We start from the raw sequence: 26,621 nt of genomic DNA, 5'->3' as shown, positions 1-26,621 counted from the left end.
CCCTCCACTGGCTGCTCCACTCACCCAACAAATTCAATTCAAAGTACGAACAACAACCGACAAAGCCACCCACAGCTCGGCCCCCAGCTTCATCGCTAAACTAGTCCCAAAACGCCAACCAAATCGCTCATTCTCTTCACTGCTCCCAAGAACTCCTGCTCTCTAGCTCCCTTGTCTCCTTCTTCCAAGCTCACCTCCAGGACTTCTCCTGAGCCTCTCCCATCCTCTGGAACTCCCTACCCCAATCTGTTTGGCTATCTCCCAAAATGCGGATTTGCTCCCCGGGTGATTTTGAATGTTCGCCCCTCACAAAGAAATGATTAGTAAAAAAATTTAATATTTGGTGTATTGTAACACTGAGAGACAGAATACAACAACAAATTCAGCAGAAATGCGTCTAACAAATGATGACTGATCTGCATGTTCATGAGGGAAAGAAGGATTTGATCCCCTTCACAAAACATGACTTAGTACTTGGTGGCCAATCCCTTGTTGGCAATCACAGAGGTCAGACATTTCCTGGAGTTGGCCCCCAGGTTCGCACACATCTCAGGAGGGATTTTGGCCCACTCCTCTTGGCAGATCCTCTCCAAGTCATTAAGGTTTGGTGGCTGACGTTTGGCAACTCGAACTTTCAGCTCCCTCCACAGATTTTCAATCGGATGAAGGTCTGGAGACTGGCTAGGCCACTCCAGGACCTTAATGTGCTTCTTCTTGAGCCGCTCCATTGTTGCCTTGGCCGTGTGTTTTGGGTCATTGTCATGCTGGAACACCCATCCATGACCCATATTCAATACCCTGGCTGAGGGAAGAAGGTTCTCACCCAAGATTTGATGGTACATTGCCCTGTCCATCGTCCCTTTGATGCGGCGCAGTTGTCCTGTCCCCTTAGCAGAAAAACACCCCCAAAGCAGAATGTTTCCACCACCATGTTTCACAGTTGGGATGGTGTTCTTGGGGTCATTGGCAGCATTCCTCCTCCTCCAAACACGGCGAGTTGAGTTGATGCCAAAGAGCTCGATTTTGGTCACATTTATTAGTGTCCCTTCATCTCCTTCCTGTGTGTCACATTTATTGGTGTCCCCTCATCTCCTCCCTGTGTGTCACATTTATTAGTGCCCCCCAGGGGTGGACTGAACATTTGGAAGCCCGAGGGCCCGGGGTCAGTAGGGGGCCCCATGAGATGCCACTGGTACCTTTTTCATAGGCTTTTTTGAGTTTGGGCAAGGACACAGGGGCCCCATGATCCCCTATTGCCCGGGGGCCCCATGAGTTGTCAGTCCGCCCCTGGTGCCCCCTGTATCCCAGGTTCTACTGATTTTGATAGAAAAATGGCGAGTTTTCTTCTTGGGAGGGCAGGGGGATATGACTCGCCATCAGATTGCTCCTCCAGTTGGCAGCTGCGCCCTAGGACCCGCGATGGGCCCCATCCTCAGGCATGTTTGGGGCCTATTTCCCAGGTTTATGATCCCAATCCTCCATCTGAGCACCGGGGACACAATCCTCCTTACTGACGCCTCGTGTTCTAGCAACAAACAACTGAAATCTGTAATTTTAAACTTTCCTGACCGCCCCCCTCCATTGTCGGCACACATGGCGTCTCCAACAACAAAAACTATAAAGGTGTCCGAAAGGTAACGGGGGGGGGGGGGGGGGGGGGGGAGGGCTGGGAGAAGGGATTTATGTCCAGTGACTCCACACTGGATGAGAGACGCTAGTCTATACCGTCCGTGGGACAAACCAAACGGTGCTGATCGGCCAACCGAAAACGAAAATCGCCCGCCGGGATTGGTGAGATAATTATATATCCTACAGGAGTGACATCATCACTCTCCAGATACACCGATCAACCATAACTTTATGACCACTGATGGGCAGAGTGAATAACGTGGATTATCTGGTTACAATGGCATCTGAGAGTGGGTGGGTCACAGGGGCGGACTGACCATTTGGAAACTCGGGCACTGCCCGGGGTCAGTAGGGGGCCCCATGAGATGCCCCTGGTACCTTTTTCATAGGCTTTTTTGAGTTTGGGCAAGGACACAGGGGCCCCATGGTCCCCTATTGCCTGGGGGCCCCATGAGTTGTCAGTCCGCCCCTGGTGGGATATATTAGGCAGCTAGTGAACATGTTGTCCCTGAAGTTAATGCGTTGAAAGCAGATAAAATGGACATCAGAGTTTGCTGTGTAGCCTCAGACTGGCCCATGCTGACCCATGTTCACAGCCAAAAGAGTCCACAATGGGCACGTGAGCATCAGAACTGGACTACTGAGCAATGGAAGTAGGTGGCCTGGTCTTGGAAATTCAGGAATGGTTTGAGAAACACAACAACAAGTTTGAGGTGTTGAATTGGCCTCCAAATTCTCAGATCTCCATCCAATCAAACATCTGTGGAAAAACAAGTCCAATCCATGGAGGTCCCACCTCCAAACTTACGGGGATTAAAGGATCTGCCACTGACAACTTGGTGCCAGAAGTCCCTTCAGATGTCTAGTGGTGTCCAAGCCTTGACTGGTCGGGGCCGTTTTTTGTCAGCAAAAGTGGAAACTTACTCAGTATTAGGTGGGTGGTTGTAAAGTTATGGCTGATATCTGTATAAGATATATTATAGAGTGACATCACCGCCCTCCGGATATAAGATATATTATAGAGTGACATCACCGCCCTCCGGATATAAGATATATTATACAGAGTGACATCACCGCCCTCCAGATATAAGATATATTATACAGAGTGACATCACCGCCCTCCAGATATAAGATATATTATACAGAGTGACATCACCGCCCTCCGGATATAAGATATATTATACAGAGTGACATCACCGCCCTCCGGATATAAGATATATTATACAGAGTGACATCACCGCCCTCCAGATATAAGATATATTATACAGAGTGACATCACCGCCCTCCTGATATAAGATATATTATACAGAGTGACATCACCGCCCTCCAGATATAAGATATATTATACAGAGTGACATCACCGCCCTCCAGATATAAGATATATTATACAGGAGTGACATCACCGCCCTCCAGATATAAGATATATTATACAGAGTGACATCACCGCCCTCCAGATATAAGATATATTATACAGAGTGACATCACCGCCCTCCAGATATAAGATATATTATACAGGAGTGACATCACCGCCCTCCAGATATAAGATATATTATACAGAGTGACATCACTGCCCTCCAGATATAAGATATATTATACAGAGTGACATCACTGCCCTCCAGATATAAGATATATTATACAGAGTGACATCACCGCCCTCCAGATATAAGTTCTCATTCTCCCATGGTCGGTGTCGGTGTCATGTGATTTGTTTTGTTTGTTCTCTTCTGTCAGATGTTTGACTTACCTGAAGGTCGTATATTATTCCTCTGACTGTCAATCTCAGGGACTGTGAGATGTGGGGTGCGCTGGCTCCCCCTGTCTCCAGAATGTAGAACTGTCACGCTCTTTCCCTTTCTGGCCTCTAACTGGACGATAACAGAAGTTCGGGAGCAGAAATCTGCAACAGATTGGACTGGCTGGGTTGGAAATTTTCAGTTTATCTCTGTAGTTTCTGATAGCAGTCACAGCCTGACTGATTCTATCTTCATTCCACAAAGTCTAATTCCCTGGGTGTCCTGTGAATTACCTGGCTTGCAGCATGTTAGGACTTCTGACTTTTCTTTGACTTTCTGAGGACGGGATGTACCATGGATGGCACTTGGACTTCATTTCCTCCACCGATTTCATGATATTTTTTTTCGTCATTCCAAGGGACATTCTTTGCTGTTCCTACCTGCCATCTTGACTTGTAGGGGACTCACCTGTTACAGGAGCCCGATGGGCTTTCTGATGAAGGCAGGATCTGGGGTGCAATAGGCACAATGGGAAATCCACTCCCTTCCCTTACCCATGGTCAGTCTGGTAGGCAATACACATAGAGGGAAATTGTCTCCCTTACGTGTTGTAGGTCTTGGTTGCAATAAACCAAAGGGTCATCAAAATCCATTTCATGGCCCACAGAGGCTCAAGGTTGCTGTGTTGCATAAGCACATCCTCTTCCTTCTCTTTACCTATTGTAGGCCTGGGTTGCAACAAACTCATTCCCTTACCTCCTGCATGGTCAAGCATTCCATAAACACAAAGGGTAGTCTACTCCCTTACCCGTGGATGGCCTGGCTTGCCATAAACACGAACAGTAGTCCACTCCCTTACCTCTGAATGGTCATATTTGCCATAAACACAAAGGGTAGTCCACTTCCTTCCCCGTGGATGGCTGGGCATGCCATAAACACTTCGGGTAGTCCACTCACTTATCCGTGGATGGTCTGGCTTGCCATAAACACAAGGGTAGTCCACTCCTTTACCCGTGGATGGTCTGGCTTGCCATTAAACACAAGGGTAGTCCACTCCTTTACCCGTGGATGGTCTGGCTTGCCATAAACACGATGGGCGGTCCACTCCCTTACCTCTGGATGGTCTGGCTTGCCATAAACACGATGGGCGGTCCACTCCCTTACCTCAGGATGGTCTGGCTTGCCATAAACACGATGGGCGGTCCACTCCCTTACCTCGGGATGGTCTGGCTTGCCATAAACACGATGGGCAGTCCACTCCCTTACCTCGGGATGGTCTGGCTTGCCATATACACGATGGGCAGTCCACTTCCTTACCTGTGGATGGTTGGGCTTGCCATAAACACAAAGGGGGGTCCACTCCCTAACCTATGAGACTTCTGTGTTGCCCTAAACCCAAGGGGAAATTCAACCCCTTCTTCCACCAGTGGTGGTTTGCAATAAACAAAAAAGGGTAGTCCACTCCTTACTCTTGGTGGATCTGGCTTGCCAACAAAGCAAAGGGAAACCCTTTCCTTCCCTTACTTCCAAAGGTTCTGGGTTACAACTAACACAAAGGGAAATTCAATCCCTTTCCTCAACTTGCAGAAGGTCTTGGTTGCAATAAGTATAATTCACTCCCTTCCCTTACCTGTAGAGGTTCTGGGTTGCAGTAGGTATCAAGGGTCAGCCACTCTCTTCCCTTACCTGTGGAGGGTCTGGGTTGCAGTAGGTATCAAGGGTCAGCCACTCTCTTCCCTTACCTGTGGAGGGTCTGGGTTGCAGTAGGTATCAAGGGTCAGCCACTCTCTTCCCTTACCTGTAGAGTGTCTCGGTTTCAATAGATATCAAGGGCCATCCACTCCCTTCCTTTACCTGTGGAGGGTCTGGGTTGCAATAGGTATCATGGGTCATCCCTTCCCTTACCTGTGGAGGGTCTGGGTTGCAGTAGGTATCATAGGTCATCCACTCCCTTCCCTTGCCTGTAGAGGGTTTGGGTTGCAGTAGGTATCATAGGTCATCCACTCCCTTCCCTTACCTGTGGAGGGTCTGGGTTGCAGTAGGTATCATGGGTCATCCACTCCCTTCCCTTACCTGTGGAGGGTCTGGGTTGCAGTAGGTATCAAGGGTCATCCACTCCCTTCCCTTACCTGTGGAGGGTCTGGGTTGCAGTAGGTACCATAGGTCATCCAATCCCTTCCCTTACCTATAGAGGGTGGTCTGGGTTGTCACAAACAGAGCAATTCAATCCCCTCCCTCTACTTGCAGGAGGTTTGAGTTGCAATAAACTCCAAGGAACATCCACTTCCTTCCCTTTTGCTGTTCTGTCTATCTATAGATTTTGTTGTTTTTCCTTTTTGTTGGTGCTTTGGGCTTGGATTGATTGGTATGTGTTGCAGTTTTACAATAAATGTCACTCTTCCAGGAGGTCTAACTTTTCGGCCATTACTAATTCCTGTTGTACCGCCCCCGATTTTTACATTTGGCTTCCTCCAAACTTCGCCTCTCATTTACTCTGTCTTGCTGTGCTTTCCAGGCTTTGTTTTCTGTCATTGTCCTCTCGGAGGTGTGTAGGCCGGGCAGTCAGTAATCGGGGTGTATCAGGTATCCTGGCAGGCCAGGTGGCGGGATTCTCACATGTCGGACACGTTGCGATGGTAGAATCGGGGAGGTGCGGGTTGCTGGTCCGGTCACTGTGAAGCCCATGTGGCCATCTAATCTCCTTCCTATGTCATTGACCACCAATGCTGTGAAGTTCCTGAACTCTTGGGGCAGAAAACCACTGATAGCGGTGCGTTTGTGTATGAGTACAGTGTCACGTCTTTCTGTGCTGAGGGACCACCTCTGGTGATCAATATCAGGGTGGGGCTTTCAATTCTGAAGATGAAATTGGAAGGGAGTGTTCCTTCTAAATATCTCAAGTCTATCTCAATACATTACAATCTGCTTTAGATTTCCTGCAAACTAGGTAGTGTTTGGGTACATCGTTCCAGTAGACCCAGTCAGGGCACCTACTGGAATGATGTGTCCACTGAAGAACCTACCGGAACGATGCGTCCGCTAGAGAACCTACTGGAGCGATGCGTCCGCTGGAGAACCTACGGGAGCGATGCGTCCGCTGGAGAACCTACGGGAGCGATGCGTCCGCTGGAGAACCTACGGGAGCGATGCGTCCGCTGGAGAACCTACGGGAGCGATGCGTCCACTGGAGAACCTACGGGAGCGATGCGTCCGCTGGAGAACCTACGGGAGCGATGCGTCCGCTGGAGAACCTACGGGAGCGATGCGTCTGCTGGAGAACCTACGGGAGCGATGCGTCTGCTGGAGAACCTACGGGAGCGATGCGTCCGCTGGAGAACCTACGGGAGCGATGCGTCCGCTGGAGAACCTACGGGAGCGATGCGTCCGCTGGAGAACCTACGGGAGCGATGCGTCTGCTGGAGAACCTACCGGAAGGATGCGTCAGATCTGGTAGAGAACCCACTGGAATGATGTGTCTAGAGCACCTACCGGAGCAAAGTGTCTGATCCGGCAGAGAACCTACTTATCTCTGCAGATTCAGATACATTGTTCCTATGGTGGCACACAGAGAAGACAGGGAGGTAGTGTTTGGGCACATCGTTCCCGTAGACCCAATCGGGGAGCCTACTGGAAAGATGCGTCCGGTAGAGAACCTACCGGAACTATGTGTCCGGTAGACAACCTACCAGAACGATGCGTCTGCTAGGAAACCTACCGGAACGATACGTCTGTGGTAGAGCAAAGGGTCATTCACTCCACTCCCTTCCCTTACCTGTGGAGGGTCTGGGTTGCAGTAGGTATCATTGGTCATCCACTCCCTTCCCTTACCTGTGGGGGGTCTGGGTTGCAGTAGGTACCATGGGTCATCCAATCCCTTCCCTTACCTGTGGAGGGTCTGGGTTGCAGTAGGTACCATGGGTCATCCAATCCCTTCCCTTACCTGTGGAGGGTCTGAGTTGCAGTAGGTATGATGGGTCATCCAATCCCTTCCCTTGCCTGTAGAGGGTCTGGGTTGCAGTAGGTATGATGGGTCATCCAATCCCTTCCCTTACCTGTGGAGGGTCTGGGTTGCAGTAGGTATCAAGGGTCATCCACTCCCTTCCCTTACCTGTAGAGGGTCTGGGTTGCAGTAGGTATCATGGGTCATCCAATCCCTTACCTGTGGAGGGTCTGGGTTGCAGTAGGTATCATGGGTCATCCAATCCCTTCCCTTACCTGTGGAGGGTCTGGGTTGCAGTAGGTATCAAGGGTCATCCACTCCCTTCCCTTGCCTGTGGAGGGTCGGGTTGCAGTAGGTATCATGGGTCATCCACTCCCTTCCCTTGCCTGTGGAGGGTCTGGGTTGCAGTAGGTATCATGGGTCATCCCTTCCCTTACCTGTGGAGGGTCTGGGTTGCAGTAGGTATCATGGGTCATCCAATCCCTTCCCTTACCTGTGGAGGGTCTGGGTTGCAGTAGGTATCATGGGTCATCCAATCCCTTCCCTTATCTGTGGAGGGTCTGGGTTGCAGTAGGTACCATGGGCATCCAATCCCTTCCCTTACCTGTAGAGGGTCTGGGTTGCTGTAGGTATCAAGGGTCATCCACTCCCTTCCCTTACCTGTGGAGGGTCTGGGTTTCCACAAACAGAGCAATTCAATCCCCTCCCTCTACTTGCAGGAGGTTTGAGTTGCAATAAACTCCAAGGAACATCCACTTCCTTCCCTTTTCCCGCTCTGTCGGTCTATAGATTCTGTTGTTTCCCCTTTGTTGGTGCTTCGGGATTGGATTGATTGGTATGTTTTGTACTTTTACATTTCACTCTTCCAGGAAGTTGAACTTTCCGGCCTTTTACTAATTCCCGCTGTACCGCCCCCCCCCCCCCCCTCCAAACTTCCCCTCTTTTATTGTCTTGCTGTGCTTTCCAGGCTTTGTTTGTTTTCTGTTTGTTATGGTCCTCTGGGAGGTGTATCAGGTATCCTGGAAGGCCAGGTGGCAGGATTCTCGCATGTCGGACAGGTTGTGATGGTAGAATCAGCGATGTGCGGGTTGCTGTAGGGGTCACTGTGAAGCCCCTGTGGCCATCTAATCTCCTTCCTATGTCATTGTATATATTCATTGTAATAAAGATGGGCAGGAGCTAGTCCCAAAGTGCGGGAAAATCAAGCCTCCTAAAAAGTGATAGTAGTTCCAGAGGGCCCAATATAAACCTAGGCAGGAGCTAGACCCAAAAGTGTGGGAAAATAAAACCTTCTGAGAAGTGATAGCTGTTCCAGAGGGGTGCACAGAAGAGGGTTTTCTGGCCTAATATAGCTGGGCAGGAGCTAGACCCAAAGTACGGGAAAATCAAGACTCTGATAGCAGTTTCAGAAGGGTGCACAGAAGAGGGTTTTCTTTGCCCAAGAAAGCTGGGCAGGAACTAGACCCAAAAGTGTGGGGAAAATAAACCCTCCTGAGAAGTGATAGCCATTCCAGTGGGGTGCACAGAAGAGGGTTTTCTGGCCCAATAAAGCTGGGCAGGAGCTAGTCCCAAAGAGCGGGAAAATCAAGCCTCCTATTGGCAGTCTCAGAGGGGTGCACAGAAGAGGGTTTCTTGACCGAATAAAACTGGACAGAAGCTAGACCCAAAAGTGCGGGAAAATCAAGCCTCCTAAGAAGTGATAGCCATTCCAGAGGGGTGAACAAAAGGGGGCTTGCTGGCCAAATAAAGCTGGGCAGGAGCTAGTCCCAAAAGTGCGGGAAAATCAAGCCTCCTAGGAAGAGATGGTAGTTCTAGAGGGGTGAACAAAAGAGGGTTACGTGGCCCAATAAAGCTGGGCAGGAGCTGATCCCAAAGAGCAGGAAAATCAAGCCTCCGATTAGCAGTTTCAGAGGGTTGCACAGAAGAGGGTTTCTTGACCCAATAAAACTGGGCAGAAGCTAGACCAAAAGTGCGAGAAAATCAAGCCTCCTAAGAAGTGATAGCCATTCCAGAGGGGTGAACAAAAGAGGGCTTGCTGGCCCACTAAAGCTGGGCAGGAGCTAGTCCCAAAGAGCGGAAAAATCAAGCCTCCTTTTAGCAGTTTCAGAGGGGTGCACAGAAGAGGGTTTCTTGGCCCAGTAAAGCTGGGCAGAAGCTAGACCCAAAAGTGCGGGAAAATCAAGCCTTCTAAGAAGTGATGAGTTCTAGAGGAGGCGTACCTAAGGTTTTCTGGGCCAAAAAGAGCAAGGCTCACTTTAGACCAGGGTGTGCACAGACACAAATGCCCCCGGGGGCTGGTTTCACATATTTGCAGCCACTCCCAACACCTTAACAGGTTCTATTTGGTGATCATACAGGCTGTGCCTTAAGAAATGGCTGCTCTTCGGGTTCTGTAGTTCTACTTCACTTTTTTCGGTGGACTATCCCTTTTTAAGAAATCATGACAGTTAAAATTTGAAAAAAAAAAGTGACGCATCCCTTTAAATTGTCTGTCTGTCCCCTCCCCCCCACAGGTGAAGATGATCCGCCGGGTCCTGGAGAGGCCCTGTACCCTGGCCATGCTGATTGGCTTCCAGTTTGCCTTCATGATGTACTTCTCGTTCGGCGGCCTGCGCAGCCTCGCCTCCATCTTCGGACGATCGCCGGAGCCCAGTTTCGACTACAGCCACACCCACGACGTCTACACCAACCTCACCCGAATTCAGGCCACGCTTCACCCCGGGACGCTGGAGGGCGGACTGCTGCCGTGGTGCCCGGAGAAGTCCCCGTACCTGGGTGAGTTTCAGAAATGTAACGCCTTCCGGCGCCGATAACCAACGCGGGACGATTAATGCAACCGCCAAAGATCCATCGATCGATTATTCCGTGCAGCCAGCTTTGTGACCTGACTTCTCTCTGCTGCTGATAGGTAATACGGTCTGGTCACCTCCCCGCCCCCAGCCTGTGATTGGACCGTTGAAGGAGAAGCAGCAGACTGATGAGATCAGCTTGCTGCATACAGACCCCTGTATACTGTGTATGTGTGTGTGTGTACAAGGGGGTATGTGTGTGTATACAGGGGGGTGTGTGTGTATACAGGTGTGTGTGTGTGTGTGTATACAGGGGGGTGTATGTGTGTATACAGGGGGGTGTGTGTGTATACAGGTGTGTGTGTGTGTGTGTGTGTATACAGGGGGGTGTGTGTGTGTATACAGGGGGGTGTGTGTGTGTATACAGGGGTGTGTGTGTGTGTATACAGGGGGGTGTGTGTGTGTATACAGGGGGGTGTGTGTGTATACAGGGGTGTATGTGTGTGTATACAGGGGGGTGTATATATATATATATATATCGCTCACATACGCAGGAGAGAATATTTCCGGGTACTCACGGCTCCTCCTCTTCCTGCAGTGGGTCCAATCACGGTGACGTTCAGCCAGGTGCCGATTTTCCAGCGGATACAAGAGAAGAACCGCCTGGTGGTGAGGGGAGGTATCTACCGACCGCCGAACTGTGAGTCCCGCCATCGCACGGCCGTCATCATCCCGCACCGGAACCGCGAGACCCACCTGAGACACCTCCTGTACTACCTGCACCCCTTCCTGCAGAGACAGCAGCTGCACTACGGGATCTACATCATCCACCAGGTGACTCCACCCTTCTGTGTACAGAACCATGGCCCAATTCTTACCTCCCCCCACCCCTTCCTTCCCCTCCACCATTCTGTGTACAGACCCTTGGCCCAATTCTTACCTCCCCCCCACCCCTTCCTTCCCCTCCACCATTCTGTGTACAGCCCCTTGGCCCAGCTTCTACCCCACATCCTCCAGGTGATGCCCCCATTATGCATTATGTGTATAGCCCCATGGTCCAATTCTTACCCCCCCCCCCTCTTCTCCTCCACCATTATGTGTACAGCTCTGTGGCTCAATTATTTTACCCCCTTCCCCCCCTAATCCATCATGAGTATAGCCCAGTTCTTGAACTGCATCCTTCACTATTATTTGTGTAGCCCCATAGCCAGCTCCTACCCCCGTCCACCAGGTGATGCCATCATCATATGTATAGCCCTATGGCCCCGTTCTTACATCTCCTTCTCTTTGGTGCTCTCTCTCCTGTCTTCTTCCACATTGCTCTCCACCTCTCTCCTCTTCGTTGCCCTCCACGTCTCTCCTCTTCGTTGCCCTCCACGTCTCTCCTCTTCGTTGCCCTCCACGTCTCTCCTCTTCGCTGCCCTCCACGTCTCTCCTCTTCGCTGCCCTCCACGTCTCTCCTCTTCGCTGCCCTCCACGTCTCTCCTCTTCGTTGCCCTCCACGTCTCTCTCTCTCCTTCCTCGTCGCTCTCCACCTCTCTCCCCTTCCTCGTCGCTCTCCACCTCTCTCTCCTTCCTCGTCGCTCTCCACCTCTCTCTCCTTCCTCGTCGCTCTCCACCTCTCTCTCCTTCCTCGTCGCTCTCCACCTCTCTCTCCTTCCTCGTCGCTCTCCACCTCTCTCTCCTTCCTCGTCGCTCTCCACCTCTCTCTCCTTCCTCGTCGCTCTCCACCTCTCTCTCCTTCCTCGTCGCTCTCCACCTCTCTCTCCTTCCTCGTCGCTCTCCACCTCTCTCTCCTTCCTCGTCGCTCTCCACCTCTCTCTCCTTCCTCGTCGCTCTCCACGTCTCTCCTTCCTCGTCGCTCTCCACGTCTCTCCTTCCTCGTCGCTCTCCACGTCTCTCCTTCCTCGTCGCTCTCCACGTCTCTCCCTCTCCTTCCTCGTCGCTCTCCACGTCTCTCCCTCTCCTTCCTCGTCGCTCTCCACGTCTCTCCCTCTCCTTCCTCGTCGCTCTCCACGTCTCTCCCTCTCCTTCCTCGTCGCTCTCCACGTCTCTCCCTCTCCTTCCTCGTCGCTCTCCACGTCTCTCCCTCTCCTTCCTCGTCGCTCTCCACGTCTCTCCCTCTCCTTCCTCGTCGCTCTCCACGTCTCTCCCTCTCCTTCCTCGTCGCTCTCCACGTCTCTCCCTCTCCTTCCTCGTCGCTCTCCACGTCTCTCCCTCTCCTTCCTCGTCGCTCTCCACGTCTCTCCCTCTCCTTCCTCGTCGCTCTCCACGTCTCTCCCTCTCCTTCCTCGTCGCTCTCCACGTCTCTCCCTCTCCTTCCTCGTCGCTCTCCACGTCTCTCCCTCTCCTTCCTCGTCGCTCTCCACGTCTCTCCCTCTCCTTCCTCGTCGCTCTCCACGTCTCTCCCTCTCCTTCCTCGTCGCTCTCCACGTCTCTCCCTCTCCTTCCTCGTCGCTCTCCACGTCTCTCCCTCTCCTTCCTCGTCGCTCTCCACGTCTCTCCCTCTCCTTCCTCGTCGCTCTCCACGTCTCTCTCTCTCCTTCCTCGTCTCTCTCTCTCCACCTCTCTCCTTCCTCGTCTCTCTCTCTCTCTCCACGTCTCTCTCCTTCCTCGTCGCTCTCCACGTCTCTCTCCTTCCTCGTCGCTCTCCACGTCTCTCTCCTTCCTCGTCGCTCTCCACGTCTCTCTCCTTCCTCGTCGCTCTCCACGTCTCTCTCCTTCCTCATCGCTCTCTGTCTCTTAGGCCGGGAACGCCACTTTTAACCGGGCGAAGCTGCTGAACGTCGGTGTGAAGGAGGCCATGCGGGACGAGGACTGGGATTGCCTTTTCCTCCATGACGTTGATCTCATTCCTGAGAACGACCACAACCTGTACGTGTGTGACCCCTGGAACCCCAAACACGCCTCGGTGGCCATGAACAAGTTCAGCTACAGGTCTGATTTCTGGGTGTCTCTCCTGTGTCTCCCCCCTCCCCCCCCCCGGCTTCTTCTGTCTCCCTTCCTCCATCTGTCATCTCCCTCCGCTCTTCCTTCTTTCTTCCTTCTTACCATCTGCTCCATCCTCAGCTTTCTTGGATTCATGTCTTCCATCTGCAGCCTCCCGTATCCGCAGTACTTCGGGGGGGTCTCTGCCCTCACCCCAGAACAATACATGAAGATGAATGGCTTTCCCAATGAATATTGGGGGTGGGGAGGAGAAGACGATGACATTGCAACCAGGTAAGAAGAGACCGGTCCTCTTTACTGACCCCCCCCCCCTTGTGTCTATCCAGACTTCCTGCATCCTATTTTCATCCCTTCTGTCATTTTCTTCATGAAAAAATGTATTCTAATAAACACTATGGTGGGGTTCCCACCATCCCTGTGCTGAGTTCCCGGGTCTGTACGCCCGCTGTGCCCATTATGAGGGGTTCCCACCATCCCTGTGCTGAGTTCCCGGGTCTGTACCCCCGCTGTGCCCATTATGAGGGGTTCCCACCATCCCTGTGCTGAGTTCCCGGGTCTGTACGCCCGCTGTGCCCATTATGAGGGGTTCCCACCGTCCCTGTGCCGAGTTCCTGGGTCTGTACCCCCACTATGCCCATTATGAGGGGTTCCCACCATCCCTGTGCCGGGTTCCCGGGTCTGTACGCCCGCTGTGCCCATTATGAGGGGTTCCCACCATCCCTGTGCTGGGTTCCCGGGTCTGTACACCCGCTGTGCCCATTATGAGGGGTTCCCACCATCCCTGTGCTGAGTTCCCGGGTCTGTACGCCTGCTGTGCCCATTATGAGGGGTTCCCACCATCCCTGTGCTGAGTTCCCGGGTCTGTACGCCCGCTGTGCCCATTATGAGGGGTTCCCACCATCCCTGTGCCATCTTTGTACACTCCCTGCTCTGTCTCCTCCAATACTTTGATGCTTCCTGAATTCTGCTCTTCTATTATGTAACCATTTGATTTGTTTTTACATTTCGTTTATTTCCCGCCCTCATTCCAGGTCTCGTGTATCCATGTCTGCACTATAAGCTGCCCGTGTTCCCCGGCATCCACCCATCGGAGCTCAGACTCTCCTGCCTCCTGATTGGTTGGCTGTGGGGTAGCCCAGGCAGTTCATATTTCAGGCTGGGTGGTGCAGGAGGCGGATTGTTGGCTGTGTCTGTCTCATCTTCTCCATCTCTCTCTCTCCACGCTGTCGCATGTCGCTCCAGGATCTGCATGTTCGTCCCTCTGGCTGCCATTTTGTCTCTAACGCTCTGCGCTTTTCTCACTGTGACTCTCTTTCCTCTAAGCAGGTGACCTGAGCAGGTAGGTGACCAACCAATCGAGGGGCTTCAGATTTGTAGGGGGGGCCAAACTGGAGACAGGATAAAGTTCAATCTGATTCTACTTCACCCCCCCCCCCTTATCAATGAGCGAATAACATTTTTAAATAAAGCTTTTTCTGTTTTCCTAACACGCCTTTATAATATACCCTGTGATGTCATCACTGGGTCTCTGTGCTTCTCTAAGCAATGCAGGTAGATCATGGCTGATGGGGGAGGGGCTGTACATAGCGTCCTGAAAACATAGCATCACCCTGCCTCAGGGCTCCTCTGGAGAGCCCTCGTCGGTGGGAGGAGTTATGCAAATTATTAAAAATGCCCTGATAGGTGGGATGTCATTCAAGGAGTGGGCGTTCTTAAGCAGGCTGCATTTGCATAGGTGACGCCCACATGATGATGAGCCTCCGTAATTGAAAGACCTCAAATGCAATGAAGGAAAGGGGCGGGGCCAGCAACAGTCAGGCTGGGGAGGAAAGAGGTAGATGATGCTTTATGCCGACCATAGCCGAATTTTCGTCCAAAAGAATAATCAGCTGATATTCGCACCGTGAGTGGAACAATGTCGTCGGCCAATTTTCACGTTTCTTTTATCGGTCATACTGGAAAATTTATGAAAAACGGGCGATTTTCGTAAGCATTGGTGGCAACCGAACAACCAATTTTTTTTTGTCGTTTCTTGGCCAATAAACGAACTGTCTATGAGCTGCATTATGATGCTGGGTGTCCTCCAGCCAGGAAAGGGGGCGGAGCTCTATCTGGTTGCAGCTTCTAATGCAGGCCATAGACGGGTCAAAAACCAGCCGTTTTTTAAAAAAATAAAAATCGGTCGTTCAATAGGCCAACGTTACCACCAACGGTAAAAAGAAATCTGTCGATTTTCGTCCCGTCTACGGCCGGCATTTATTACTTCTGTCCCTGCAGAGAGTATTTGACATGAAAGTCTTGCGGTTGCAACAATGTATCTATTTGTATCCATTGTGGATACAGATGGCTTTATTCGGATACAAATGGATACATTGTTGCAACCGCAAGACTTTCATGTCAAATATAATAGCGGACTGGAATTCTTCTCCTGCTTCTTCTTCTCCTCCTCCTTCTTCTTCTCCTACTTCTTCTTCTTCTCCTTCTTCTTCTCCTACTTCTTCTTCTTCTCCTTCTCCTTCTTCTCCTCCTCCTGCTTCTCCTTCTCCCTCTACTCCTTCTCCTCCTCCTGCTTCTCCTTCTCCCTCTTCTTCTCCTCCTTCCTCTTCTCCTCCTTCCTCTTCTCCTCCTTCCTCTTCTCCTCCTTCCTCTTCTCCTCCTTCCTCTTCTCCTCCTTCCTCTTCTCCTCCTTCCTCTTCTCCTCCTTCCTCTTCTCCTCCTTCCTCTTCTCCTCCTTCCTCTCCTCCTCCTTCTTCTCCTCCTCCTTCTTCTTCTACTTCTCCTCCTCCTCCTTCTTCTCCTCCTTCTTCTCCTGCTTCTTCTCCTTCTCCCTCTTCTTCTCCTTCTCCCTCTTCTTCTCCTTCTCCCTCTTCTTCTCCTTCTCCCTCTTCTTCTCCTTCTCCCTCTTCTTCTCCTCCTTCTCCCTCTTCTTCTCCTCCTCCTCCTTCTTCTTCTTCTCCTCCTCCTCCTTCTTCTTCTCCTCCTCCTCCTCCTCCTTCTTCTCCTCCTCCTCCTCCTCCTCCTTCTTCTTCTCCTCCTCCTCCTCCTCCTCCTCCTCCTTCTTCTTCTTCTTCTTCTTCTTCTTCTTCTTCTCCTCCTCCTTCTCCTCCTCCTTCTCCCTCTTCTTCTCCTCCTCCTTCTCCTCCTCCTTCTCCCTCTTCTTCTCCTCCTCCTTCTTCTCCTTCTTCTCCTCCTTCTCCCTCTCCTCCTCCTTCTCCCTCTCCTCCTCCTTCTCCCTCTTCTTCTCCTCCTCCTTCTCCCTCTTCTTCTCCTCCTCCTTCTCCCTCTTCTTCTCCTCCTCCTTCTACTTCGCCGATTTGCCCATCATTGCTGGGAAAATAGGCCAATTTTTTTTCCAACTTCACTGATTAAAAAAAAGTGCCCAAACCCTGAAAAACGGCTGACCAATTAACCCATTAATGGTGCGAAAATCTGCCGTTTTTTTTTTTTTTTGGCCAAAAAATCGGCTGATTTTCGACCAGTCTATGGCCTGCATAATGCACATTGCGAGAAGCTCACAGTGTGCAGTCAAATCAGAGGAAGCCGTTTTCAGTCCAGGGGGGGAGCCGGGACACCCAGAGGATGGAGGTGGGATTGAAGGAGGGATAGATATAGTAGAATACAGTGAAGGAAATGCGTATTTGCTCCCCTGCTGATGCTGAATGTTCGCCCCTCACACAGAAATGATCGGTCTAACAATGGAATGTTCGACCCTCACACAGAAATGATCGGTCTAACAATGGAATGTTCGACCCTCACACAGAAACGATCGGTCTAACAATGGAATGTTCGGTGTAACACTGAGAGACAGAATACAACAACAAATTCAGCAGAAATGCGTCTAACAAATGATGACGGATCTGCATGTTCATGAGGGAAAGAAGGATTTGATCCCCTTCACAAAACATGACTTAGTACTTGGTGGCAAATCCCTTGTTGGCCATCACAGAGGTCAGACATTTCCTGGAGTTGGCCCCCAGGTTCGCACACATCTCAGGAGGGATTTTGGCAGATCCTCTCCAAGTCATTAAGGTTTGGTGGCTGATGTTTGGCAACTCGAACTTTCAGCTCCTCCACAGATTTTCGGATGAAGTTCTGGAGACTGGCTAGGGCACTCCAGGACCTTAATGTGCTTCTTCTTGAGCCGCTCCTTTGTTGCCTTGGCCGTGTGTTTTGGGTCATTGTCATGCTGGAACACCCATCCACCACCCATTTTCAATGCCCTGGCTGAGGGAAGAAGGTTCTCCCCCAAGATTTGAGGGTACATTGCCCCGTCCATCGTCCCTTTGATGCGGTGCAGTTGTCCTGTCCCCTTAGCAGAAAAACACCCCCAAAGCAGAATGTTTCCACCACCATGTTTCACAGTTGGGATGGTGTTCTTGGGGTCATAGGCAGCATTCCTCCTCCTCCAAACACGACGAGTTGAGTTGATGCCAAAGAGCTGGATTTTTGTCTCCTCTGACCACAACACTTCCCACCAGTCCTCCTCCGCATCATTCAGATGTTCAGTGGCAGACTTCAGACGGGCCTGGACATGGGCTTTCTTGAGCAGAGGGACCGTGCGGCACTGCAGGATTTCAGTCCTTGTCGGCGTAGTGTGTTACCAATTGTTTTCTTGGTGACTGTGGTCCCAGCTGCCTGGAGATCATTGACAAGATCCTCACGTGTAGTTCTGGGATGATTCCTCACTGTTCTCATGATCATTGACACTCCACGAGGTGAGATCTTGCATGGTGCACCAGACCTAGGGAGACTGACACTTGTTTTGTGTTTCTTCCATTTGTGAATGATTGCACCAACTGTTGTCACCTTCTCACCAAGCTGCTTGGCCATAGTTTGGTAGCCCAGTCCAGCCTTGTGTAGGTCTACCATCTTGTTCCTGACATCCTTGGACAGCTCTTTGGTCTTTGCCATGGTGGAGAGTTTGGAATCTGATGGTTTGATGGCTCCTGTGGACAGGTGTCTTTTATACAGGTAACACAATGAGATTAGCAGCACTCCCTTTAAGAGACTGCTTCTAATCTCAGCTTGTTACCTGTATGAGAGACACCTGGGAGCCAGAAATCCTGCTGAATGATAGGGGATCAAATCCTTCTTTCCCTCATGAACATGCAGATCCGTCATCATTTGTTAGACGCATTTCTGCTGAATTTGTTGTTGTATTCTGTCTCTGTGTTACACCGAACATTCCATTGTTAGACCGATCATTTGTGTGAGGGGCGAACATTCCATTGTTAGACCGATCGTTTCTGTGTGAGGGGCGAACATTCCATTGTTAGACCGATCATTTCTGTGTGAGGGGCGAACATTCCATTGTTAGACCGATCATTTCTGTGTGAGGGGGAACATTCCATTGTTAGACCGATCATTTCTGTGTGAGGGGGAACATTCCATTGTTAGACCGATCATTTCTGTGTGAGGGGCGAACATTCAGCATCAGCCGGGGAGTGAATACACATTTCCTTCACTGTATAATATATATATATTTTTGTTTTTAATATGTTGCTCTGTTAGGCAGTTCTATATTTCTGAGTGTTTTTGATTTTGTTCATTCCCTATAATAAGCAGTTAGCCGTTTTATGTGCATTTTTATGTAGGACGGAGTATGAACTTGTCTCTAAAGGAGCAGCCTAGGAATTCCAAGCCGCTGAGTATGTGATTATTACCAGAGCGGTCTGTCTTGTCCCCTCCCAGGAGATTCTATGGTACAATATCCTGTATGACCTTCCCTGACCTCCCAGGCCTTGTATTCCCGCCACTAACCCCGTGTCACTCTGCGCTTCCTCAGGGTCCGGCTGGCCGGGATGAAGATTGCTCGCCCGCCTGTATCGGTCGGACATTACAAGATGGTGAAGCATAAGGGGGACCGAGGGAACGAAGAAAACCCACACAGGTGAGGGGTCAGCAGGTATTTGGAGAGGTGGGGGAGCTAAGAAAAAAAAGTTATGTAATAAAATTATTATATATATTATACTTTTAATATTTAATTGAAATATTTAATAATTTTTCTATAAATATATATATATATATATATATATATACACACACACACACACACACATTTTTTTCTTTTTAAATTCTACAAAAGTTATAAATTATCTAAATAGAGAAATTAAATATTAAAAACATATATTTTTAATACTTAATTTTTCTATGTGGATAATTTATAATGTTTCTATTATATATATATATACACACACATGTGAGATACAGACAGATAGATCTAGCACACGTATGTATGTGTGTGTGTGTGTGTATATATATATTAGAAACATTATAAATTATCCACATAGAAAAATTAAGTATTAAAAATATATGTTTTTAATATTTAATTTCTCTATTTAGATAATTTATAACTTTTGTAGAATTTAAAAAGAAAAAAATGTGTGTGTGTGTGTGTATATACAGTTGCAAGAAAAAGTATGTGAACCCCTTGGGATTACGTGGAGTTTTGCATGAATTGGGCATAAAATGTGCTCTGAACGTCATCTAAATCACAACAATAGAAGAACACAGTCTGCTGAACATAATACTACACAAACATTAGATGTTGCCATGGTTTAATTGCACATAACATGTAAACATTCACAGTGCAGGGAGGAAAAAGTATGTGAGGCCCTAGCTTAATGACTTCTCCCAGAGCTAATTGGAGCCAGGAGTGAGCCAACCTTGACTCCAATCAGTGTGATGATATTGGATGTGTTGCTGACAGCTGTCCTGCCCTTAAAAAACACACACCTGTTTTGGGTTTACTGGTTTCAAGAAGCACTGTCTGATGTGAACCATGCCTCGCAGAAAAGAGCTCTCAGAAGACCTACGATCAAGAATTGTTGACTTGCATGAAGCTGGAAAGGGTTACAAAAGTATCTCCTTGAGCCTTGATGTTCATGTGTCCACGGTAAGACAGACTGTCTACAAATGGAGAAAGTTTAGCACTGTTGCTACTCTCCCTAGGCGTGGTCGTCCTGTAAAAATGACTGCAAGAGCACAGCGCAGAATGCTGCATGAGGTAAAGAAGAATCCCAGAGTGTCAGCTAAAGACCTACAGAAATCTCTGGCACATGCTAACATTTTTGTTGACACATCTACAATAAGGAAAACATGAAACAAGAATGGAGTACATGGGAGGACACCACGGAGGAAGCCATTGCTGTCCAAAAAGAAGATTGCAGCACGTTTGAAGTTTGCAAAAGAGCACCTGGATGTTCCACAGCACTACTGGCAAAATATACTGTGGACAGATGAAACCAAGATTGAGTTGTTTGGGAAGAACACACAACACTATGTGTGGAGAAAAAAAGGCCCAGCACACCAACATCAAAACCTCATCCCCACTGTGAAACATGGCGGAGGGAGCATCATGGTTTGGGGCTGCCTCAGGGCCTGGACAGATTGTTGTCATTGATGGGAAAATGAATTCCAGAGTTTATCAAGACATTTTGCAGGAAAACGTACGACCATCTGTCCGCCAACTGAAGCTCCGCAGAGGATGGGTGATGCAACAGGACAATGACCCAAAGCATACAAGTAATTCAACAAAACAATGGCGGCAACAGCACAGAATACGCCTTCTGGAGTGGCCCAGTCAGAGTCCTGACCTCAACCCCATTGAAATGCTGTGGCATGACCTTAAGAGAGCGATTCACACCAGACATCCCAAGAATATTGCTACACTGAAACAGTTTTGTGAAGAGGAGTGGTCCAAAATGACTCCAGATCGTTGTGCAGGTCTGATCTGCAACTACAGGAAACGTTTGGTTGAGGTTATTGCTGCCAAAGGAGGGTCAACCAGTTATTAAGTCCAAAGGCTCACATACTTTTTCCTCCCTGCACTGTGAATGTTTACATGTTATGTGCAATTAAACCATGGCAACATCTAATGTTTGCGTGGTATTATGTTCAGCAGACTGTGTTCTTCTATTGTTGTGACTTAGATGAAGTTCAGAGCACATTTTATGCCCAATTCATGCAAAACTCCACGTAATCCCAAGGGGTTCACATACTTTTTCTTGCAACTGTATATATATATATATATATATATATATATATATATATATATATTTATAGAATTTTTTTTTTTTTAATTCTACAAAAATTATCTAATGAGAAAAATTAAATATTAAAAACATATATATATTTTTAATAATTAATTTTTCTATTTAGATAATTTATAATGTTTCTATAATATATACATACACACACGTATGTGTGCTAGATCTATCTGTCTATATCACACATATATATATTTATTTATTATAGAAAAATTATATATATATAGATATATAGATATATAGACACGTATGTATGTGTGCTAGATCTATCTATATCACATACACACGTGTGTGTGTGTGTGTGTGTGTGTGTGTGGGTGTGTGTGTATATATATTTATTATAGAAAAATTTATAAAATCTTTAAATAGAAAAATTAAATATTAACAAAGTATATTTATATTTAATTATATGTATCATTTTTAAAATATTTTTCTTCATCACATATTTTTTTTTTTTTTTTTTTTAAATATAATACACACCCGCATGATTAATGATTTCCTGCACATCCAAAAAATAACACCTAGTCATCACTGAGCAGCCCAGAGGATTATGGGATGTAAAGGCTACAGATCAGGTGCAGCAGATTAGGGAATTTAGGATAATCTTTCTTCCAGGAACCATAAAGTTGAATGAGACGTGGCCGATAACTTTTATATTTCTTCAAATGCGTTATTCAATGACGCCGCGCTGGGATGAAGTATTTATTGAATGTAATTAAGTGCACTATAAACCTGAATTGTGAGTTCCATTTATTCTTCCAAACTGTACAACAGTGACACCTCCTGGATATAGACAGGAACTACAGCGTCTGAAATAAAAGTGAATTATTTGCATAATTGACTCTAACCCCCCCCCCCGCACACACACACACATCCCAGTCCCATCAGTCTCTGTACCAGAGGAGCTTACACTCTGATGTGACTGTGGGGGAGGGGACATTAGAGTGTAAGCTCTTCTGGTACAGAGACTGATGTGACTGTGGAGGAGGGGACGTTAGAGCGTAAGCTCTTCTGGTACAGAGACTGATGTGACTGTGGAGGAGGGGACGTTAGAGCGTAAGCTCCTCTGGTACAGAGACTGATGGGACTGTGGGGGAGGGGACATTATAGCGTAAGCTCCTCTGCTATAGAGACTGATGGGACTGTGGGGGAGGGGACATTATAGCGTAAGCTCCTCTGGTATAGAGACTGATGGGACTGTGGGGGAGGGGACAATAGAGCGTAAGCTCCTCTGGTATAGAGACTGATGGGACTGTGGGGGAGGGGACATTATAGCGTAAGCTCCTCTGGTATAGAGACTGATGGGACTGTGGGGGAGGGGACATTAGAGCGTAAGCTCCTCTGGTACAGAGACTGATGGGACTGTGGGGGAGGGGACATTAGAGCGTAAGCTCCTCTGGTACAGAGACTGATGGGACTGCGGGGGAGGGGACATTAGAGCGTAAGCTCCTCTGGTACAGACTGATGGGACTGTGGGGGAGGGGACATTAGAGTGTAAGCTCCTCTGCTATAGAGACTGATGGGACTGTGGGGGAGGGGACATTAGAGCGTAAGCTCCTCTGGTACACACACTCTTCGAGTTGGGGGATAAATCTCCATGTGTGTGTGGCTATAGGGGGAGGGGAGGGGGGATGTCACCATAATTATCTCTTGATAGGCTGCCATTTTTCTGGAATCATAATGGGGGTTGTATGATCCGATAAGCGCCTGACCTGTGCCGCCATTTTGTTCCCCAGGTTTGACTTGCTGATCCGAACCCAACGGATGTGGACTCAGGATGGTATGAATTCTCTAACCTACACGCTGCTGTCCAAAGACCTGCAGCCCCTCTACACCAACATCACTGTGGACATCGGGGCGGACCCCAGGTCACAGAAGCCATTGCGGATGCGCGGTCCCACTCCTCCACCGTCTCAGCCTCAAAGCAACGTGACCACCAACGGGTCCACCAGAGGGAAGCTCACTGTGGTTGTCCAGTCATCCCTCAACTCCTCCATCGCTCTGGACAACGCCAAGAAGGTAACCCCCGCCATCTTAAACGATCCAAAAAGACTTAAGCGGGAAGACAAGGGACCTGGAGCCACCGTCAAGCCAAGCAAAACGGAGGAGGAGGAGGTCCATGATGCCGATAGTCCCATCATTTCACATCTACTGCAACAGGCCCCTAAAAAGAGAAGGCCCCGGAGCGTCAAACTAGACCCACCGGAAGCCGAGAGGCCGCTGAACCAAACTTCTCTAAGGAGGCCTCCGACGCTCGAGAGGCAAGCCAAAAAGGATCCCAAGCAACTTTGAGAATGGTTTACTACTGGTTGCTGGCAACTTGAGTGAAGACCAGCTCGGATGATGCTTCTTTTTCTTGGCGTGGATAGGTTAAGCCAAGGAAATAGTGACCACCTTTTTCCAGTGTCTTCAAGAAGCGTCCGGTCTTGGGAACTGTGCTGTCTGAACGACGTGAGGACTTGGGTCAAGGTCTGATTTTTTTATTTTTTTTAAGACCTTCTCGTAGAGTCCCAGTCTGTTTCAGAGCCTTGGACCTGCAAGAAAGCTGGTTGAGATGCCTCCTGATGGGCTGAAGCTCCTCTTGCCTCAGAGAAGATCACACACTCCTTTTTTTGTTTTTGTTTTGTGCAAGGAAATTCAGGTTTCACTGTGAAAATGGCCAATGACTGAACCCGCTGCCTTGTAACACCACCCTACACACCCCCCCCCCCCCCCCCCCCCCGGTGGTACTGCCTCCTAAACAGCAGGGGGTGGTGTTGTACATACAATTAAGGCAAACCTCTTGGGACAGAAATGTGGAAGCCGGCGGGTTTATTGGATAACTGGAATGCTGGGGCTCTGGGTTCCACATCTAAAGTATCCAATTGGTTTTTGATTTTTCTTTTGTTTTTTTTTGGATTGTCCGCTGAAGCAGTTTATTGGACGTACAGATGGAACACTTAACGCGTTTCGGCAGGTTTCATACGCTTTTGTCGTAAAATGAAGGGGGGAAGATCTATTTCAAAGGTTAGTATCCTGCTCTTGAGATCAGGTCCACCAAACCCCAACTGCAGGATACTTAGATTCCACCGCTCCGATGAAGGGGGTCTTCTAGAACCGCCGAAACGCGTCGAGCATGCAACCTGTGAACCATTTTTGGTGCTTTTCTTCCTGCTCTATAAAAACGTCCTCTTTGATGGTCATTGGTTGACTTCATGGATGACCTCATCAAAAAAAAAAAAAAAAAAAAATCGTAGCCGCCAACTTCCGTATTTCTATCCCGAGCGGTTTCCTTTTTTTCGAGCTGTATATAAAGTGTAGACATAACTATATATATTTTAAAGAAAAAAAAAACAAAGTGTAATTTAATTGCTCCGTGCTGTGCGCTGGGTGTGTCCTTTCTCAGGCTGCTACGTCTTTTAAAAACGGTGAGGAAAAAAAGAAAAAACAAATTTCGCCAAAATCTTTTTTGTGTGTGGTACAGGTTTTGGGGGAAAAAAAAAAAAAAAAAAAAACTTTGAAAATGTGAGCGAGCAAGACAGTATTTACAATTCCGACAACTCCAAGTGTTTCAATGTATCCATATTTCTGAGTGGATAAACTGCCTCTTTGTGCTAGCTTGTCCTTTTTTTTTTTTTTTTTTTTTTTTTTTAATTTATTTGGCTGATTTTTGGTGTATCACACAAAGCACTGGAATGGACTACGACTTAATATTTAATTTATGAAAGATTGTAACAAAATGAGATTTTATTATTATTTTTTTTTCTTAAAGAACAAGCGAGGACCCCCTTGCTGGACTGGGTCTTCGATGGTGCGATTTACACGGTGCCCTGCCTCAGGGTCTCCACGTTTCTTGACGTTTATTTCATTAAATTATAAAATTTAAATTTTTTTGGGGTTGATTTTATTTCGGTGAGTTTGTTTGTCTGAATTGAAAGAAACCAAAACCTTGGATTGCGTGGGAGAAGGGTCAGAGGCTTTTTTGCTCTAATATTATATTATATATTTTTTTTTTTTAAGTGCTGAGCACTGGGGTGTATTTAGTGAACATCCTGAGGAGCACTGGGGTGTATTTAGTGAACATCCTGAGGAGCACTGGGGTGTATTTAGTAAATATCCTGAGGAGCACTGGGGTGTATTTAGTAAATATCCTGAGGAGCACTGGGGTGTATTTAGTGAATATCCTGAGGAGCACTGGGGTGTATTTAGTAAATATCCTGAGGAGCACTGGCGTGTATTTAGTGAACATCCTGAGGAGCACTGGGGTGTATTTAGTAAATATCCTGAGGAGCACTGGGGTGTATTTAGTAAATGTCCTGAAGAGAAAGGTGTGAGGACCCGTCAGGCTTTTTTGCTCCAATTTCTTTTTTTCTAGGTGGAGACTCACTGGGGTGTATTTAGTAAGCGTTCTGGGGAGCACTGGGGTGTATTTAGTGAACATCCTGAGGAGCACTGGGGTGTATTTAGTGAACATCCTAAGGAGCACTGGGGTGTATTTAGTAAATATCCTGAGGAGCACTGGGGTGTATTTAGTAAATGTCCTGAAGAGAAAGGTGTGAGGACCCGTCAGGCTTTTTTGCTCCAATTTCTTTTTTTCTAGGTGGAGACTCACTGGGGTGTATTTAGTAAGCGTTCTGGGGAGCACTGGGGTGTATTTAGTGAACATCCTGAGGAGCACTGGGGTGTATTTAGTGAACATCCTAAGGAGCACTGGGGTGTATTTAGTAAATATCCTGAGGAGCACTGGGGTGTATTTAGTGAACATCCTGAGGAGCACTGGGGTGTATTTAGTAAATGTCCTGAAGAGAAAGGTGTGAGGACCCCTGTCAGGCTTTTTTGCTCCAATTTCTTTTTTTCTAGGTGGAGACTCACTGGGGTGTATTTAGTAAGCGTTCTGGGGAGCACTGGGGTGTATTTAGTGAACATCCTGAGGAGCACTGGGGTGTATTTAGTAAATGTCCTGAAGAGAAAGGTGTGAGGACCCGTCAGGCTTTTTTGCTCCAATTTCTTTTTTTCCAAGTGGAGACTCACTGGGATGTATTTAGTAAGCGTCCTGGGGAGCACTGGGGTGTATTTAGCAAATGTCCTGAGGAGAAAGGTGAGACAACTCCTGTCCAGATTTTTTTGCTCCTAATTTATTTATTTTTTTAAAGTGAGGAGATGCACTGGGGTGTATTTAGTAAACGTCCCAGGGAGCACTGGGGTGTATTTATTTAGTAAATGTCCCGAGGAGCACTGGGGTGTATTTAGTAAACGTCCCGAGGAGCACTAGTGTGTATTTTTAGTAAGTGTCCTGAGGAGAAAGTGAGAGGACCCCTGTCAGGCTTTTTTGCTCCAAATTTTTTTTTTTTTTAAGGGAGGAGATGCACTGGGGTGTATTTAGTAAATGTCCTTGGGAGCACTGGGGTGTATTTAGTAAATGTCCAGGGGAGCACTGGGGTGTATTTAGTAAACGTCCCGGGGAGCACTGGGGTGTATTTAGTAAACGTCCCGAGGAGCACTGGGGTGTATTTAGTAAACGTCCCGGGGAGCACTGGGGTGTATTTAGTAAACG

General features: G+C 48.3%; 1 protein-coding gene across 1 annotated transcript in view; it reads left to right on the top strand.

The window, feature by feature from the left end:
• The window catches only part of LOC149433096 (beta-1,4-galactosyltransferase 3-like), a 35,220-nt gene extending 10,266 nt beyond the window's left edge, over positions 1–24,954 (top strand). Inside the window, exons 2-7 of the mRNA XM_089664663.1 lie at positions 9,816–10,077; positions 10,690–10,925; positions 12,838–13,028; positions 13,191–13,313; positions 18,826–18,930; positions 22,825–24,954. Coding sequence (XP_089520789.1) covers positions 9,822–10,077; positions 10,690–10,925; positions 12,838–13,028; positions 13,191–13,313; positions 18,826–18,930; positions 22,825–23,380 — 1,467 coding nt within the window. The 5' untranslated portion in view covers positions 9,816–9,821 and the 3' untranslated portion in view covers positions 23,381–24,954. The remainder of the gene's footprint in view (positions 1–9,815; positions 10,078–10,689; positions 10,926–12,837; positions 13,029–13,190; positions 13,314–18,825; positions 18,931–22,824) is intronic.
• Positions 24,955–26,621: the final 1,667 nt, after the last annotated feature.

This window comes from Staurois parvus, unplaced genomic scaffold (genome assembly GCF_062004578.1).
Source record: "Staurois parvus isolate SC_StPar_1 unplaced genomic scaffold, SC_StPar_1.0 ptg001979l, whole genome shotgun sequence".
In the NCBI taxonomy this organism is placed as follows: Eukaryota; Metazoa; Chordata; class Amphibia; order Anura; family Ranidae; genus Staurois; species Staurois parvus.
Note: the sequence above shows the minus strand (reverse complement) of the source record. Positions and strands in the feature narration are given on the sequence as shown.